The sequence below is a fragment of the Culex quinquefasciatus genome, chromosome 2, assembly GCF_015732765.1.
Source record: "Culex quinquefasciatus strain JHB chromosome 2, VPISU_Cqui_1.0_pri_paternal, whole genome shotgun sequence".
In the NCBI taxonomy this organism is placed as follows: domain Eukaryota; kingdom Metazoa; phylum Arthropoda; class Insecta; order Diptera; family Culicidae; genus Culex; species Culex quinquefasciatus.
Genome location: NC_051862.1, coordinates 63,194,309 through 63,214,564, shown reverse-complemented (window position 1 = coordinate 63,214,564; position 20,256 = coordinate 63,194,309). Strand labels below are relative to the sequence as shown.

The 20,256-nt window shown below is 35.9% G+C and overlaps 1 protein-coding gene across 1 annotated transcript in view; it reads right to left on the bottom strand.

Annotated features, from left to right (window-relative positions):
- Positions 1-20,256, bottom strand: part of LOC6044628 (protein O-mannosyl-transferase TMTC1) — a 181,108-nt gene that overhangs the window by 64,760 nt on the left and 96,092 nt on the right. The window contains exon 4 of the mRNA XM_038256541.1: positions 4,962-5,035. Within this exon, the coding sequence (XP_038112469.1) occupies positions 4,962-5,035 (74 nt within the window). The remainder of the gene's footprint in view (positions 1-4,961; positions 5,036-20,256) is intronic.

The following is a 20,256-nucleotide window of genomic DNA, read 5'->3' as shown; positions in this document are numbered from 1 at the left end:
TGCGCGTCTCTCGCGCGTAGTCAAAAAGACCCGGCCTTTGGGGTTACGCAAAAATCAACCTTTTTTGTATCTACAAAAAAAACTTTGTTATGTCATAACTTTAAAAGTACTTCACTAAACAGAATAAAATTTAATAGGGTCTTAGGGGACCCCAAAACGAACAGAATAAGGCGGATCCGACCAAAATCGGTTCAGCCAGTTCTGAGATAATCGTGTGGAAAAAAAAATCATGTCTACACACATCCCCACAGACATTTGTTCAGAATTTGATCGATATGTATACGTGAAGGTATATCTAGGAGTCTTTTTCTAGAAGTTCATTTTTCAAGTGATTTTATAGCCAGTGAGGTGAGGAAGGCAAAAAGGTCGACTCGATTTCAGAAAAAGTAAATGTTTTCCATTCAAACTCCATGTGCAACATTTTCAAAAACCATTTTTGCAAAATAGTTGGCAAAACTCAAAAATCTTCGTAGGTACTTCTATCCCGATGAGTCTTATTTTAAAGCACAAATTATTGTCTCAAATATGATTTTATGATCTTTAAACCATCTCTGTTTTTTGGTATAAATTCAATTTGAGACATTCACTTATTTTCGTTACGAATTAAAAAAAAATCTTCAAATTTCAAGGCCTACACGGATAGAAATCCTATAAGGGTAATTCTCTACCAACTCACACGAAATCGGGAAAAGTTGCCTCGACCCCTCTTCGATTTGCGTGAAACTTTGTCCTAAGGGGTAACTTTTTTCCCTGATTACGAATCTGAGGTCCGTTTTTTGAAATCTCGTGACGGAGGGGTGGTACGACCCCTTCCATTTTTGCACATGCGATAAAAGAGGTGTTTTTCAATAATTTGCAGCCTGAAACGGTGATGAGATAGAAATTTGGTGTCAAAGGGACTTTTATGTAAAATTAGACGCCCGATTTGATGGCGTACTCAGAATTCCGAAAAAACGTATTTTTCATCGAAAAAAACACCAATTTAATTTTAAAAATTCTCCCATTTTCCGTTACTCGACTGTAAAAAATTTTGGAACATGTCATTTAATGGGAAATTTAATGTACTTTTCAAATCTACATTGACCCGGAAAGGTCATTTTTTCATTTAGAACAAAATTTTTCATTTTAAAATTTCATGTTTTTTCTAACTTTGCAGGGTTATTTTTTAGAGTGTAACAATGTTCTAGATGTAGAGCAGACAATTACAAAAATTTTGATATATAGACATAAGGGGTTTGCTTATAAACATCTCGAGTTATCGCGATTTGACGAAAAAAAGTTTTAAAAAGGTAACATTTTGCGTTTCTCTTTGTTTCGTCGTCCGTGTCTGTCGCGGGTGACCATGAACGGCCATGATCAACGACGACTTACTTTTTCAAAACATGTTTTCGTAAAATCGCAATAACTCGAGATGTTTATAAGCAAACCTCTCATGTCTATATATTAAATTTTTGTAATTGTCTGCTCTACAACTTTGTAGAACATTGTTACACTCTAAAAAATAACCCAGCAAAGTTAGAAAAAACACGAAATTTTAAAATGAAAAATTTTGTTCTAGATGAAAAAATGACCCTTCTGGGTCAATGTAGATTCAAAAAGAACATTTAATTTCCCATAAAATGAAATGTTCCAAAATTTTTTACAGTCGAGTAACGGAAAATGGGAGAATTTCTAAAACTTTTTTAGTGTTTTTTTCGATGAAAAATACGTTTTTTCGGAATTCTGAGTACGCCATCAAATCGGGCGACTAATTTTACATAAAATTATTGAAAAACACCTCTTTTTTTGCATGTTCAAAAATGGAAGGGGTCGTACCGCCCCTCCGTCACGAGATATCCAAAAACGGACCTCGGATTCGTGATCAGGGACAAAAGTTACCCCTTAGGACAAAGTTTCACGCAAATCGAAGAGGGGTCGGGGCAACTGCTGTGTGAGTTGGCGGAGAATTACCCATAAGCTAATCCGGTAACATTATGTTGTTGAATTTGTTAACAGTGAAATCACAGGATAAGACAGAGCTCCCACTGCCTCTTGATTTTTGGTCCAACTTGGTGGTACATCGCAGGTACATCGCACGCCTGCTACCAGCAAACCTTATGGAGCCAAAAAATGAAATGACATTTCTTGGGACTGGTCACTTTATGTAGCTCTGTGGTGAAATGATTTCAAAATCGTAAGCATTTTTCCCGGTTTTGAACAACAATGTTGTCGATTTTGAAAATATTTACATCGAAATCGTAAAAATGTAGATTAGCTCACAGGATTCCTATCCGTGTACTGTGCTCTAACACAATATTTTAAAAAAATGATGGATCAGTGAAACATTTGGCTATTGGATTCTACGTCAATAATCTTCGAATTTGCTTACTCAAAAGTTGACTTTTTGTTAAGCATTCTCTTAGAAAATTGCATTTTAAAAATGAGGGTTTTCAAAATTCAAATAAAAGGTGTGCCACAGGGTCGGGTTTGGACCAAATTTCATCAAACTTGGAGTTCTTTTTTTTTCAAAAACAAACCTCCATATGCCAAATATGAGCACTTTTGGAGAAAGTTGATGTCGGACGCGTGGTAACTTGGGAAGGAATGACATGCCTGCCAGAGCATCGGTTTTTGTTTACAAAATAAATCTAGTTCCTAAATAATCTCCTAAAGATGTTAGTTTATTTTATTTAGTTAGTTTATGAACCTGCATTAAAAACGACATTTTTTTCGGCATAATAATCCACTCACTTTCGTTACAAAAACACCAAATTCTCCCTTATTCATCCCGCAGTAAACCGCAATTATCTCCCAAAACTACCTGTGTCCCACCCTCACAATCCCTCGGCACGGGATTTTGAGCCAAAATTTAAAGCCCCGACCGCCCTCATAACCCGGTGTGACATTGCGAAAAACTCATTTCTTTACGGTCCCACCGAGAAATTTTAACCACAATGCCACCAGGAGCAGCCTCCTGAAACTGGAATCAGCTGCCCTGCCCCTAGGATGGGACATTTTTCTGGCAAAGCCTGCGCCCCACAAAACTTTACCGACAACTGGGGACCACCGGCCGTCGCCGTCGGTGAACTTAAATATAAACTTTTTAATTGACAAAAGTGTACAAAAGACCTACAACGGTTGGTTTGGAAGGGGGGCCTTTTTGCAGAGATTTCTTTGCTCTTTTCCCGTCGACGTCGTTTGTTGCCAAGAAATGGCAGAAAATTCATAATATGCTCTGCAGGAGGCAAAACGACACGGCTCGGTTGAGTCGTCAGTTGTCCTGGCCAGAAGTCCCCCAGCTGGGGCCCCCTCCCGAATGCGCTGTTGCTGCTGCTGCAGAAGTTGTCAATTTTTTAAAGGAGAGCGGGTAGGGGTTCTCGAACTGGAAAATGAAACTGAGAATTTCGCCAATAGACCGAAACAAAATGACAGAAAAAAAGAACAACAGAACAACAGAACAACAGAACAACAGAACAACAGAACAACAGAACAACAGAACAACAGAACAACAGAACAACAGAACAACAGAACAACAGAACAACAGAACAACAGAACAACAGAACAACAGAACAACAGAACAACAGAAAAACAGAACAACAGAACAACAGAACAACAGTCTTTTTATTTTGTTGTCTTCTTGTCTTCTTGTCTTCTTGTCTTCTTGTCTTCTTGTCTTCTTGTCTTCTTGTCTTCTTGCCTTCTTGTCTTCTTGTCTTCTTGTCTTCTTGTCTTCTGTCTTCTTGTCTTCTTGTCTTCTTGTCTTCAACGAACAAAAATACAACTTTCTTAAGAAACCACATTATTTTTGCCTGAACAAATAGAAAACAAAACACAAAAGAGAACCCCTGCCCATCAGTTCCGACTAGCTCAAACAGTGCCTTCTGCTTTTGAGCTGGTGTCTACCGTAGCGTCAAAGCTCCAACAAAACTTTCTTCTCCATCGTCCCGGAGTGGTACTTTTTTGTACAGGAGTTTTTCTTGTTCATCATCATCATCTGGATCGCTCGGAAAGCTCCGGGATTCGGTCAGCAGCATCCCCCTACTGCGAATTGCGAAAAGTTTTCATTTTGCCCCCCCTAACTAACATTCCCTCCCCTACCCACCACTTCCGGCCGGAAAGTTGCTTCCACCGGGCAAAAAAGCAGTTTCCCCAAACAACCACTTGAATATTCATGCTTGACCACTTGATGTGTAAGCAGTTGTCGGAACGACTTTCGTTGGGCAGAAAAGTGTGTCAGCAAACAAAACTGACTAGCTCTTCTTGCCTACCCATCCCCTCTGAACCTTGGAATGTCAGTGGAAATTGGTTCTGGCCCTGTAAGTGGAAAAAACGGAAAGAAAAAAAAACCCGGCGTGTAAAACTATCCCCAGGGATTCATTCCGCAAATTGAACATTTATGATGTTGCCTTAGCACCTTCCGGGTGCTTCCGGAACAAGGAGAGAGGAATAAATTTGGATGAGATTGAGGAAAGCGAAATTATTATGGGTTGTTTGAGATTACTGTTATTTGTCGTTGGAACATGTATAAATATTAACCTTCGAACTTTTTTTGCAAAGTACGAAGTTTTCTAGATGATTGTTTTAAATTCTATTTTTCTGGAAATTCAATTTGTTTGTAATACAAACACATTTAACCTTTGTTTTAATAGTAAACTCTTTGAATACACGGTTTTCGTATCAGTAAGTATTTAGAGGTTATTTCTTAACTTAATAATAACCAATTGTAGAAATATCGCTCTGTTTTTATTTTTTTCAGAACAAATAAATTATTGTGAATGACTCTTCTTCTAACAAAATAAAAACTAAGATAATGAAGTGTTGAACCACTTTTCAAGATATTTCATAAAACCATCAACTAAAATTACACCATTCCGTTCTAAGTGCTTCTTTTTGCTCCATCCCATTATCACACCCTCGAACTATTATAGTGAAAAGTTTAGTTTTTCACCCCCCTCAATCCCCCCCTCGCATGCCCTACTTACCCGTGGTACGCCAGCAGTGACACTAGAAAAAATATACACGCCAAAACATCCGCTCGCCCAACGATTCCGGTCACCTGTGGAAGAAAAGTTGAGAGAGAAAAAAATGAGCACATTAGAAAAAAGTGTCACTTGTCGTTGGGAAAAAAAGCGCTCGATATAATTTGAGCTTCGTCCTGGGAAGCATTTTTTCCCTGTCTTCCTTAGATTCTGTCAAGTGGTACAGGAAACCAACCCTCAAGCAGTGCAGAAAAAACAATTTTCCCTGCCACCATCCTCTCTCTCGTTTTTAGCACCAAGCAAAACCCCAAGACTTCGATTAACGGAAATGGGGAAAAGTTTTGGACGACAACTCCGAGAGCTCATTTGTCGTTTGGGGTAAATTTTTAATGATTGCTTCAAGTGGAGTTTCACGTGAGTGTGTGTATTTTAGTCTTCCTTTTTTACTCACACCTGTCTGCTAGTAGAATGGGGGGGAACGGGTGGAAAATGGGTTACAGACCAAAAATTGTGTGTTCCGGGTGCCATTTTGTGGTTTGTTTTTCACACCAATTTGGAACGGATGAAGAGCTGTGGCCAAAAAGTTTCAAGTGTAGAAGAAATGTTTTGTTAGGATTTGTGGAATGTAACCTCAGATATCCTGGTACTAAAATGTCTAAGTTTTTTTTTTTTCTTTTGCCCTGAACTAAGATTGAATGCTTTTTTTTGGCATCTAGGCTACAATTAGGTTTTAATTTTATCACGGCGTGTTCTCTGGGCAACCTTAAAGAGCAAAAATAGCCATCGCTACTTTCAAATGAGTCGTAAAGGAAATTTTCTCAGCTTTCCAATGCTTCTTAAAAAATATATATATATTGAAATAACAAGCCATAGCTTCAACATTTACAAGGAAAAGGTGTTTTAAAATACATTTTACACTAGTACTGTTGTTTTGCAATCATTAGTTCTCAAAAAATTTAAGATTTGACGAAAACAAAAATTTTAGCAAAAAAAAACATTTTGCGTTAATAAACATCGAAAATTTCCAAAAATAACTAAGATTTTTAAATTAACCCAAACATGCTTAAAATGATTCTAAACGCAGGGGAATGCATCTCAAATTGATTTCAGCTGATTTCACTTAAATTTCCATTGACAATTTGAAGTTTTTTGAAAAAATATTTTTTTGCCCTCTGATTTTTCGGGCCAACTTTGAAGGGGGGGCACGGTGTGTTTCCTAGAACAAACTTAAGAAAAAATAATTCGGCAAGTCTGATATTTGGCACCATGAAAGAAGGGCTCTTTCCCGACATTTTGCGGGGTCCGGCGTAATATTTCGTCGGGGGGTCTAGAGCAACTTTTTTTTTTGAAGATTTTTTTTCGATTTCATAGGATTTTTCTTCAAAAAAGTCGATGGAAATCGATGGGTTCATGTTCAAATTCATAAAATTTATTATGAATGTTGAGGCACACGTTTGAATGGGAATTAAATCCAGAAATTTTAGAGAAAGTCACTTTTTATTTTACGAATTTGGGTATATCTCTGCTTACATCAAAATAGATATTTTTTATGGAAATTGTTCAGAAAACTATTCTCTACAATTTGATTGATTCGAAAATGTTTTAAAATGTCATGGTGTAATATGGCAGAAGATTGAAAAAATAATGTTGGGAACCTTTTGGGTAGTAAATAGCTTTTAAATTAAATACTCTAAGTTTAGCAATGTTTTAAGCTCTAATTTGTATCCGGGCAATCTGTTGCTCTATTTTCATGACAAATTGTACAAAGAAACGATTTTTATTCGGTCGTTTTGAGGTTTCCAGCTTGGATTTTGGGGTTATTTCAAAGATAGCTAGAAATGTGGTAAATTTGGGTTGTAAACTTTTTATTTGAAGTCAAATATGTAATTTAGAGTCTTTTGAGGCACATTCATAAGAAATTTGATGAATATGAACATGAACCCATCGATTTCCATCGACTTTTCTGAAGAAAATCCTATAAAATCGTAACAAAATCTTCAAAAAAAAAGTTGCTCTAGATCCCCCGATGAAATATTACGCCGGACCCCGCAAAATGTCGGGAAAGAGCCCTTCTTTCATGGTGTCGAATATCAGACTTGTCGAATTTTTTTTCTTAATGTTCTCGGAAAAATACACCGTGGGGGGGAGACAAAAACTTTAAATAAAATTTGTACCAGCCTAATTGAAATTAAAGTTTTTTTTGTTTTTTTTAAATGATTTATTCTTGTCTCTTAAAAAAAAAGATTTTTAAACATAGCTTTAAATTGTTTAAGAATTTTTTTTTTCATAAACGTCGAATTAAAGAAAAAATCCAAAGGGTTTTATGTTTTTATTATTATTCATTCTTGGTTTTTTACGTTTTTTTTTGTGTAAGTTTTAAACATTTCTTTAAATTGGTTTTTGAGATTTTTTAAATCAAACAATATTATTATACTATTTCATTTTTTTTTCTCGTCTCAGTATTTTATTGTGTTTTCTTATTCTTACTATAATTAGTATTCCTTTAAAAAGTTTTTGAACATATTTTTGAACTTGCACACATAAAACAAAATATTCTTTAAAATAAAGTTATTCTTGATTCTGTTATATTATGGTAGATTTTTTCTTCTTTCAAACATGCAAATTTCATTAAAATGAGTTTATTATTCCTTAAGGAATAGGCGTAGGTAAATTTTGCTGGCTTGTAAAAAAAGCCGATGTAGTTTTTATTTGACAATGACATTATGCTCAGAAAAAAAAAATATCTTTTTGTCCACTTTCCACAATTTTTCGTCCATTTAACTTTTTTCTTTGGCTTATATTCTCAATATATGTAACAGAAACAAAACTGTAAATATAAAAAAAACATATTTGATAACTGGCTAAAACACTTAAAAATATGTTGAAAATTATTTCTTAAATAACCAGCAAAATAATATTAAGAGAAATTAAATAATCATCAGTTATTCGAATTGTACCTTATATTTTTGGCAATCTTTTTCAAATTAAGTTTCAAAATTATGTTGAGTCAAATCAACCTTTTGATTCAGCCCATTTATGTACAATTTATTTTTAAACGTTTTTGTTGCTTATGGATTAAGACAAGATTTTGATATTAAATTAAAATATTTCAGTGTTTTGATGTGCAATCTATTTACAATCCTTGATCGCACATGGATTATCGATAGAACTGCTGTTATAAACTAACAAAATACTTTGATAAAGTTCGGATATGAAGGATCCCAATTAATTTTCAGCCTTAAATGACCGAGCTCAAATTCCCAGCGTGGTGTCCAAATTCACACCAAATTGCCCTCTGAAACGACCAGGGACTTCAATTTGGCCCGATATTTAGTCTGTCAATTGCAGCTATCGATTTCTTCCAGGTTTCTCCCACCTCCCATGGAGGAGCAAAAAATATCCCATGACCAAACCGGGGCGCAAAGGTTCAGAAGAGCGCTCGATCTTTGTTGACGACGATATGGCCGGATGTGAGGCTCCCCGCCTGGAGAGTTCATGAAACAGACAAGTTGTAAAATTTTAAAACCCCGCACGAAACGTGTCACGAATTGGTTGGTGGTGCAAAATTGAACCACCGGGAAAGTTCACTCACAGTGTGGCGGAAAATTTCCTTCGTCGAAGAGTTTTCCACGCGCTGCAAGGAGGGGCATTATTATTGGGAAAGTAATTTGTCAGTTTGTGCGGTTGATTGAACCACGTGTTCGTAATAAACGGTACGAGGAAGTTACTTTATTTGCGCGGCACAAGGCGATGGAGTGTGAAAATTGAACCACTAATGGAGTGTGACCACCGAAGCTAACGGATGACGTTTGGAACTCAATTGAATATTTAATGGACTTTTGCACAATTTTGGCTTGATTGTTTGTGGTCTTTTTCAGTTTATCTCGAACTTATCTAAAGTTATTTCGAGCTTGATGATGTTTTTTTTTTGACCTCAATTATCTACTCGCTTCACCTCACTAAAAAAAAGCATCCAAAGCCCCCCAAAGCAAACAACCAACAATTTCAACAGTATTAAAATTCAACAATCCTCTCACAGCATTTGATGAATGCTCGTCATACCTCATCAAACCCTAGTACAAAGAAGGGGGAGGGGGCGAAAAGTGGCCCGAACCCATCATCACCGGAAGTAAATAGAAAAAAATAAAGAAAATAAAGCATGAATGCAAAAAAGAAGGAACCGAAAATTATCACCATTTTCTCCCCGCTGGAAGATGAAATGTAAAGATTGGGAAAGGTGTACTCGGGATGGGGTTCAGTGGACTGGAACACGAAAAAAGATGAAAATTTATTACTGGGTGCTGGCGTGCGGCAGAAGCCGGACTGTTCCGCAGGATGGTGTTTGGGATGCTGAAGGGAAGGGAGGAAGGAAGCAGCAGGAAGGAACCAGCCGGAAATAATTTGCATTAAAATTGATGATAGCCAGTCTGGCTGGACTGGAAAGGACGTTTATTTTTTTGTTATCATTCTTGGGCAAGAAAATTGTTGTAACTCTTATTTGATATTTGAAATCAATGTAGAAAGTAAAGGGTTTTTAAGACAAATTCAAATTTATTTCTCATGAAATAAACGAATGTTATCTTTTTGTAACGCAAATTCGGATTAATGTCCATGTTCATGTCCATTATTTGGCAATGTTTTAGCCCAAAAAGCGCCAAAAACGATGTATTTCAGTAACAAAACTTCCAAATTTTCACCAATTTCACTGAGATGATTGCGAGAGTCATGTTTTGATTATTTAGAAATTGTGGTTTTAATCGTTAAACTCCAAGCACGGAATTTGATTCTATTTTGGTTATTGGCATAATTTTTGCCTTGAAAATCAGCAATTCGATGCTAACTAGATAAGAAACCCAGCAAGCTTAGTACAAGAGAGCACAGAGGCATCGATATGTTTAGTTTGCACTACCTCAGATAGCCGCCAATTTGAATATTATATGAAGTAAAGTGTAGTAAAATTCAGACTGCAGTATTCAGTTTTATTCTAAAAATTATGATAATCTTGATATGTTTTTGAGCTTACGAAAAAAATTGAGCTAAGGGCAATACATATTTTGCAATGCTGTAATTTTTTCACGACTTGCAAAGGTTATTCTTATACAAAATTTGCTGAACATTCCGAAAACAAACTTTAAAAATCACACGAATCAGTTTCAAGGGTTAAAACTTCTTAAAAAATGGTCAAAATAATCACTTTTCCAAAAAAAAAAATCGTAAAATTCTGATATCTCTTGAAGAATACAGACTTCTTTTGTTTGTACATTTTTTTGTTGTTGTTTCCTTTTTGGAGAGCATCGGTACATTTAAAAAAGTAATCCTGCAAACTTAGCGAGCGTTGTTTTACGTAACGCAAAAAAAATACCTTCCCCCTCCCCCTTGTAACAAAATTTCAAAACAAATTTCAAAAAAAATGTTTGTAACAAGACCTGCACCGCCCCCTCCCCCCAAACTGCGTTACGTAATAAAATAACGCTCCCTTAATAAAAACACAAAATTAAAAAATCAAAAAAATTGTTTTAAATGAAAAAATTACCTCTCTCAGTAATTGCAGGTTCGGAAAGTACTTTAAATTTCCTATAAAGTTACATGTCTCATAATTTTTGACACTTGGGTATCGTGAAACGGCAGTGATCTAAAAAATATTGTTTAATTTTTTTTTTTAAATACAGTCGGGCTCACCGTTTTCGAGGTAAATCTACATTAAAAAAGATTTTTGCGCTAATTTTGAAATGTTCGAGTTTTTTTAATGCAGAAGTGCCTATCGTGGCCAATGTATTAACATTTTTTTTTCGAAAAGTTCACAAAATTTTCTTTGCATTCATTTGAGAAACATGTACGGCTGAACCTCTGGGTTGTTTTGTTTATCACCCAAAAAGCACTCAATTTTCAAGTGTCAATTATCTTGGTAAATTTTGATCCGATACAATTTAAAATTTTGCCCTTTTCTAATGTAAAATTACATCTCAAAAGGGGTACATCTTTTATGTCAAAAAAAGCTTTTAAATTTAATAATGTGTAAATTTACATCTGGCAGACGCTAGGAAAAAATATCTGTAATCCTAAAAAAAATATCAAACCTGGAAAACTGGACCATCAAAGCCAATGTACCTCAATGTACCGTATATGTAGCAAATACAGTAAACAATGTACGGAGAGAGAGAGAGAGCTGGGGCTTCGGATCGGATATTTTTTTGACTCCAGACATCCGGTTATCCAAACCCGGATAATTATCCGGATACTATCTGGAGCTCCGAAACAACGGATATTATCCAACATTTACGAATATCCGGATATTTTTCCATGTAATGCAACAAGAAGGAAGCATTGTTTTCCTAAATTTTTGGTACAAGTGATGGTGTTTTTAACATTATCAATAGGGACAGAATAGTTCATAAAGGGGATTATTTTAATTCTGATAGCTTCATAAATCACGTATTATGCTACATTAGTCAATTGTTCAATTATTCTGATAATTATTTTTGTGATGTGTCTTATTTCAACATAAAGCAATTCCATTTGAAAAAAGCATAAACCGAAAAAGAAAACAGAAGTTCCCCAATCGGGCTCAAAATTTTTCTCAGGGGTTCCCTGGCCAAAATAATTTCTCCTATATTTTTATTATATTTGGTCATTAGGGTGGTCTGAAAAAAAATCCAATTTCGTAATTTCCGCAAAAAAAACATTTTTTTATCAAAAAATCGTAACTCTACGCCATTTTAACCGATTTTAGCAGAATTAGACACAAATGAAAGTTTTTTTTTTCACTTAAGCTGCAATAACCATTAATTTTTGAGATATTGGCATATTGGTCCCAAGAAAAACGAGCCCTTTGATTTTTTCAAAAATATTTGGATAGAGCTGAATGGGTTTTCTCCATTGTTTGACTATTAGTGCTGTTCACTGCTCCCTCATATTGCAAGCAATTTTTGGTTGCAACACAGCAAAAAAGATAGAAATCCAGCTGCGTGTAAAAGGCCGGAGTGTAAAATAAACATTGCATTATTTTATGAAATTTTATGTAATATTACACCCTGAAATATGTAGCCCATCAGTATGGGAAACCTACTTGAACGAAATGTCAAGCGTTTATTCATTCTATTCTTCATCGGTCTGATGGCCGAGTGAACTAAGGCGACAATCCTTACTGTTGGTGCTGGGTTTGAAACCCGTCGGTTGCCACTTTTTTTGTGTTTACAAAAATTGTACATGCAGTCTGTAATATTAAGTGTCTTTTTTGACGAAGGGGATGTGCATGCTTTTGCATGCGATTTTACCATCGGATTTTTTGCTGTGTGCAAGACCGCCCTAATACTCCATACAACCACCTAAAAAAAAAAAAAAAAAAAAAAAAACATTCAGCTCTATCTACATATATTTGAAAAATTCAAAGTGCACATATTCTTGGAACCTAAAAGTTCATGCTTCCCCTCGAGTTAAGCCTGCTCAGTCATTTTTGTCCATTTTTGTAATTGACTTATTTGTCATTCTCTGCAAATTCTCTTGAAACCGAGGAAAATTGCCCGATCCCACTTCAATTTCCGTAAAACTTTGTTCTAAAGGGATGATTATGGTCCTTGAACACTATTTCTCTAGTTCTTGGTGCAGTGGTGCCTTTATTTAACATATTTAACAAACATTAATACATTTATTAACTAACAATACATCGATTTCATTTCCTTGGGTAAACCAGTTTGGTTTAGCATTATTTCAAAACAGCGACAACTCTGATGAACGCATTTCAGACAACATTTCGCAAAAATGTGTAGAAATTGTACGCCATATTCAGCAGCTCCCAGAACCGATCCTGGGTGAACTCGAAAAACCCGAAACAGTTCAACCCCAGCGGCTGTTGTGCAACTTCCAGCACGGTCAAAACTGCCTGGCGTACCGATCGGTAGTCCTCGCGGAACTGTTTATCGCACTCCAGCGTCTTTGGCCAATCCAGGTTGTACAGTTCCCAGCCGATGGATTCGTTCTGCAAAGGAGAAGAGTTGGGTGGTACTGGGGTGATTGCGTCTCGGATCCAACACTTACCGCTTCCGTCATCAGGTTCACCATGCGCGTTAGGGTGGCACATTCGAAGGCAACGTAGAGCACGTGTCCCAGGATTTGCAGCGAATACAGCGTTACCGTTTGCATCTGTGACATGTGGGCGACTCCGCTGGCCAAAATTACCGCGGTTGAGTAGTAGATGATCAAGAAGTTTGCGTTCAGCAAGGGCTTGATTGTGTTTTTCTTCGCCAGGAACTCAATGTGCAGTTTGATGCATTTTCCTAGCTCTTCCTGAACGTACAGCCAAAAGTAGTACTTTTTGCTGGCACTTTGGCGCTGAATTGGTCCTGGTTCTGAGTCCATCTTTCGTTGAACTCGCTGCTTGACGGTGGTAAAAATGGCTGCAAATGTCTGTGCAATTACCTTACATTCGGCAGCCAGTCCAGTCAAAACAATGTAGTCAATAGAGTGTAACAAAAATGACTTTTTGGCGGGCATTCAAGGGTTTGTTCCGGTGGGCATACTAAGCCCAAATCCAAAATATGAGCTTGATTGGACGTAACAGGAGCTGGCGCTCCGCCCTTCAATTTTAAATGGGATTTAACCCGTAAAAAAAGATTTTTTCAAAAATGTCACTTTTTGAGGCATTTTGGCCACTGAAGCGTTTATTTTCAACATCATTGGCGTGTAGGCCAGATCCTTGCGCATCTGTTGGTGTATATAACATTGAAATTTGGAGCACCCTGGAGCTCGGTACAGACCTTCAAAGTTTGGCATTTTTCAAAAAATCGTCCCCGGCAAAAAAGATATGCGTCGCGCCTCGCGACGCCCTAGACGCCATTTGATTTTGCTGGGGGCGATTTTTCGAAAAAATGCCAAACTTTGAAGGTCTGTACCGAGCTTCAGGGTGCTCCAAATTTCAATGTTATATACACCAACAGATGCGCAAGGATCTGGCCTACACGCCAATGATGTTGAAAATAAACGCTTCAGTGGCCAAAATGCCTCAAAAAGTGACATTTTTGAAAAAATCTTTTTTTACGGGTTAAATCCCATTTAAAATTGAAGGGCAGAGCGCCAGCTCCTGTTACGTCCAATCAAGCTCATATTTTGGATTTGGGCTTAGTATGCTCACCGGAACAAACCCTTGAATGCCCGCCAAAAAGTAATTTTTGTTACATCCTAGTAGTCAACCAAATAAACAAGGGACATCAATGAGATCACGCCAAAGGTTAAAAAACCTAACATTTTTTCGCAAAAGTCTTGCACGTAAGGCATAGTTGACCTTACATCGAACGGTAGCTTCAAATGAGGATGTTGAGCTACACCGACATGAACAACCGTTGCAACCAGGAAATATATCAGCACAATCACTCCAGTCACAATTTTCCGAATGTGGTCAAAAGCTCTGCTGCGAACTCCAAGCGACGGACCAAGATTCCGTCCAAAGCAGCGCCGGTTCACGTAATTTTTAACTTCCTCAAACGATTTGTAGTTCCAACGCAGGAAAAACATGCGTGAAACCGTTACGACGATGGTCATGGTTGCCTCCAGTGTGATCAGCACAACTTCCAGTTGTTCGTGGCGTTTGACGAAGACGATCGCGTTCCAGCAAATCACGACCCCGGGTAGATGGATGAGCCAACGGTACACGTTCCAGCAGCGTCGAAGTGTAATGTTTTGGGAGTTGAGCCGGACGCCGGCCACCGCCATCAGAAAGTTGAGTCCGAAGAAGAGATCCGTTGAGTAGTTCAGTTCCCGCGTGAGGGTGCCACGTAAGGTGACGACCCAAAGTTTGAGGCTTTCCCAGAGCCTAGTTGCCGAATGTAACCAAGCCATCGTCCCAAAGTGAACTAAGCGCTACGATCGAATTCTTGGACATTGAATGGGAAGATTTCACGCGGCGTCGGTCAAAACGTCACCAGATTTAATTACAGTCATTAGCTATGAAACTTTGCGAAAAGTTCCGTTGCAGCTTTGGTTGTTTCATGAGGGAAAGAGGATTTTTTATGCAATGTCATAAAAATGTTTGAATAATTTAATGATTTAATACTTTGTCAAAGTACTTATTTTTTGCTTCACCGCTGTACCGGTTATCGATCTGTAATCATAGAACGATTAATTAGTACTTTGTTAAATTACAAGACAAAGCATAACACTTTCGAAAAGAAAGAAGAAACATCTTTTTGAAGACGTGTTCCTTACTATGTCGTACAATTTTAAGGATACATCAGAGCAATTCTCTATCAAACCGGAAATAGATTTTATTAGTATTTTCTGATTTGGCTCAAACTTTGTGGGGGCCTTCGCTATGATCAAAGAAGATATTTTGTATCATTGGTTCACCCATATAAGCCTCCATACAATTTTGACAGCTGTCCATACAAAAATGGTACGTAAATATTCAAACAGCTGTAATTTTTGAGTGAATTTTCTTATCAATTTGGTGTCTTTAGCAAAGTTGTAGGTATTGTTGAGAACTATTGAGAAAAAAAAAATAGGTTCACGGAAAAAAAATTGCAGATTTTTTTATTAACTTTTTTGCACACATACTCAATTTCCAAAATACTTATTTTTTTTTGAATTTCGAGATTTTTTGATATGTTTCAGGGGACAAAAATCCGCAACTTTTGAGCTATAGAGAAGTATGATCAAAAAATCTGCCGCCGAGTTATGAGTTTTTTAAAAAATAATGATTTTTGAAAAAAAAAAAGAAATTTCATACAAGAAAATAATTGACTTAATTTTTTAATATAAAATTGGATTTGCAACCGAAAAGTACTTAACAGGGTCATAGGAGAGGCCCCCACAAAGTTTGAGCCAAATAAAAAAATACAAAAAATAAAAATGATCGAAATCATCAGAGAATTCTTAGATTTTACGTCAAACCAGCCTATCAAAAGTGCTCCGATTTGGCTGAAATTTGACATGACTCGTATTTCGAATAGAATATCAAACTTGGTAGCGTAAATCGGGGTGACATTGATAGGAATTTATTTTTGGAATATTTTCCAACTGGTTAGGATTTTCTCAAGACTATTATTTTTAAAACATGTACTAGGGTAGGCCACACAAGGTTCATGCACTATTTTGAAGAAAAAGTTTTTTCAATAGTGTTAAAAAAAATTGCGTTGAAAATTCTAATTTTGAATACCGGAGTGACTTTAATAGTCATAGTTTTTCTTGTTAAAATCAGGTTAAAGGTGTTTAAATTTTATTTTTACGTCGAATGTACCATCGCTGAGGTTGCTGATTTTTTTTAACTAAAAAAAAATCAATGTTTATATTTAGTTAACTAAGATTATAAGCTTTTTAACAAAATACATTTAAATTTTAAATAAATTTGTTAAAAAGTCAGAATTATGCCTGAAATTTGTTAAAAATAGTTTTGTTTATAATAAGTTTGATTAATATTGCATTTTAAACTAAATTCGAAGCCCGAATCAAAAGTTTTCACATTTTGTATGAAATTTGTTCTTCTGAAAATGCCTTCAAATTTGGAAATTTTATTTAATTATGTTTAAAAAATACAACATTTTTATTATTTACCAACTTCATTTACCCTCTCCTAGTGGAAAATTGTCCGAAGAATCCGAAAATGCATTCCGTTTTCCGATTTGAAATCATGTTCATTGAGAATATCATGACACTTTGAGAATATGAAAATAATGTTATTTATAAACGTTTGCTTAATTATAGTTAACCAACTTTTGAAACTTTTCAAAATTTGATGAAAACTTCTTCTAGAAGTAACTTGAACTATTATCTACCCCGGTCAGTATGATTCCATACAATTCCGAGCGTATTTTATTTGTACTCTTCATTTTGCGGAAAAATCAAAGTCACCCCGTTTCACGGTACCATAATTTTTCGTGAGTTAGGACTACTATTTCAATTAAATAAAAAAGATAAAAAACTAAATATTATTTACAAATATTATTTGCCTCCTGTTTAAAAAATACAGAGAGAGGGGGAAGACGAACACGAAATTAAAATTTACATTTGGCTTATTACTTAATAATTATACCAAGGACTTTACTTAAGTATTTACTTTAAGTATTTCTTTTATTAACATTAACATAAAACCAACATGTTTTTTTATGTAACAAAAATACAAAAAGAAAAAAAAATATAGCAAAATAAATAAAAATTAAAATTTATTTTAATTCAATATTTTCAATCCAATTGATCAAATCTGTAATGTTATATGAGCATACAACTGAAACATTGCTCTGGGAAAATTTGTCACTTTAAGTTGAATTAATTCCCTTTGAATTTTCCACCCATTTTCCTTCCTGGTTCTTCTCATTTTCTCTTCCACAGTCCAAAATCCCCTTCGAGGGAGGAGATTTTCCGGTTCTGCTGATGAAAATAGGAAAAAAAATGGGCACAAACCAGGAAATGAAAAAAAAGCAAGATTCAGACCGAGAGTGCTCGCTCGCCAATTACCATCCAGTTGATTTAATCGACAGGAACCGGTTCTGGGGTTGATTTATGGGATTCCCCCCCCCCCTCTTCCCTCTTCTTCTTTCAGAGTCGGCCACTAATGCCTCGAGGGGCTGAGGCTTTTTCCGGTCCAATGAGGGCTCCTCACTCTTTGCCTCCCTCATCAAGGGACAATTAATGGCTGGGAAAATGTGAAAATTGTGTGCGCACGGAGCTTGTGCTCGCTGAAAGTGTCATCCAAATTTATTTCAATTATGAGATAATTTTGAGTAATGACACACGGTTTCTCTCTTAGTAGAAAACAGATTTGGCATTTATTTTCGAAAGCCAAGTGCATAACTAATAATATGCCGATAGTGCATTTCCTCATTGCATCGTTTGACGAATTGTATTGAAAATCACGCGGGAATTCTTCTCCGGCGCAATTAAGGCCAAACAGTACGCCAACATCGGAGTGCTTTCCCCGGAAAAGCAGTCAAAAAGCTAATTTCTGTTCAGCAAACCCGCCCAGAGTATGCAAGTCCCGAAAAGCAAAGTCCATGTTTGAATTAAATATTAAAATACTCGGGAAAAGCTCGCCCCCCTCCGGAAAAGCACGGTCTCGGAAAACGCTTTTCCATGTTCTGGCCAAGTTTGCAGCAGCAGCAGCAGTAGAATCAATTTTCGACCTAGTTGATGCAGGTTTTGTGGTGCTGCAAATTCTATTGAATTACCCCCCTGCCGCTCCAAACCAGCAGCTCCAAATTTGGCCAGTTTGGACCTCGCCCGGCAAAATGACTGCTTTGGGGTGACCACCGCAGTCTTTATTTGTCGGTGGCCAAGCTTAATGACGTGGCCATTCGTTGTTCAGCCTCTTTGGGAGTGCCCAGCCGAATGAGAAGCAGCAGAAACCAGAACGACGAAACTTGTGAATTCTTGGCAATTCCCGCAGGGTGAAATTTGAAAGGGCGCAGTTTTTGGACATTTAATCTATTTTCGGCAAATAATAAACATAAAAGATTTTTTGATAAACTGCCCAATTCCACGAATAGAAAAAAAAGTAGACATTTGTTTAACATTTTTATATCTGTATGAAGACGTGTGTGATAAAACACAAATACAAAATTTAACTGTTTGAAAATAACAAAAAACTTTAATGTTAAAATATAAGTAATGCATTGAATTAATTGGACTGTACGACCCTTTCCGTCTTTCTAGATTTTTACTAAGACACGTTTTTCAGTGATTTGATGTCAGAAGGACTTTGGCGCAAAAATGGAGGCTCGATTTGATGGCGTACCCTAAACTCCGAAAAACGTATTATCATAAAAAAGTAATAAAATAATTTTAAAATTGTTCTATTTGCCATTACTCAACTATTAAAAATCAAGAGACATGTCATTTTATGGGAAATTTTATGTCCTTTTCGAATTTGCGATAACGAGAGGTAATTTTTTCATTGAGAACAAAAAAAAAATCATTTTACAACTACGTGTTTTTTGTAACTATTCCAGGGTTTCTTTTTAGACATTCTAATACCAATGTTCTACAAAGTTGTAAATAGGGCGTCCAATTTTCCAGGGTTTTGAATTTCCCGGGAAACGAGAAAAATATTTTTTGAATCCCGGGAATTCCCGGGATCCCGGGAAATTTTTGAAGTAGTCATAAAACTTATGTTTCCATTATATTTGTTATGTTTTTCAAGCTGAAATCAAAGAATTAGCTGAACAAAGACAGCAGTCTTTAGATAGTTTAGAACACCATTTTTTTTGTTCTTTGATGTGCTTTGGAATTTAAATGAACCACAATTTTTAATATACTTCTTTTATTTATTAATTTCTATAACATGACTACAAAAACTTAAACAATTTCATTGAAACTGTCTTAAAAAGCAAGAAACTAAAACAAAATAAAGTAATAGCAGTCAATGTGACACTGTGAATAAGTTAAGAATTTTTTTGTTTTATATTTAAAACATATTTTGAAAATTATCTTTAAGTCACTTCCGCCAACTGGGGATAATCGGGACTATAGTATGAAAAGGTACTGGAGATTTCAGAGCAATACATTTGGAAATTGGTGTACTAATTGTTTTGTTCTGTTCCTGTTGTAACCGAAATCAATCAAAACAATTAGAACAGTATGCAAAAAAAAATAGCCTAAACGGTTGTCTTATTTTGTAACTTTTGTCCTGAGCTGCTTCAGATGCCGGTTTTTTATGATGTTTTTTTATATTTTTTTCAAGTTTAAAGTCATAAATATTTGTGAATATAATACTAAGTCTTTTTTTTATAAATAAAATGAAATAAGACAAAATTTTTGGCGCAATGCATTTTGCGGTTCTGTAAACAAAAATTTTAACAATTTTCCATAATAAGCCAAATTAATGTTGATATATGCCAACTACAAATATTAATGCTTTAAAATTCTTATCGATTACTAAGTATTCAACTATTCATCTATTTCCACAACCAAATCAGAATTCGTAGGCCAAAATTTGAAATGTTTTCAATTTCGTGAATTCCAGGGACAAAATATAAAAAACAACCCGGGATTCGGGAATTCCCGGTTTTGGATAAATCCCGGGATTTTTGTCCCGGGAATTCCCGGGATGGACGCACAAGTTGTAGAGCAAACAAAAACAAAAATGTTACTGTATAAATATAAGGGGCTTGAATGTACTCATCACAATTTGTCAGAATGGTAAAAAAAGGAAAAAATTGTCAAAATCAAACCTTTTTCAATAAAAAAAAAACATTTTCGTAAAATTCTGATAACTCGTGAAAAATACATGCAAACCCCTAATGTTTAAACAACAAAATTACCGCTTAAAGCAAAGTTTCACGGAAATCAAAAAGAGTCCGGGGCAACTGCTGTGTAA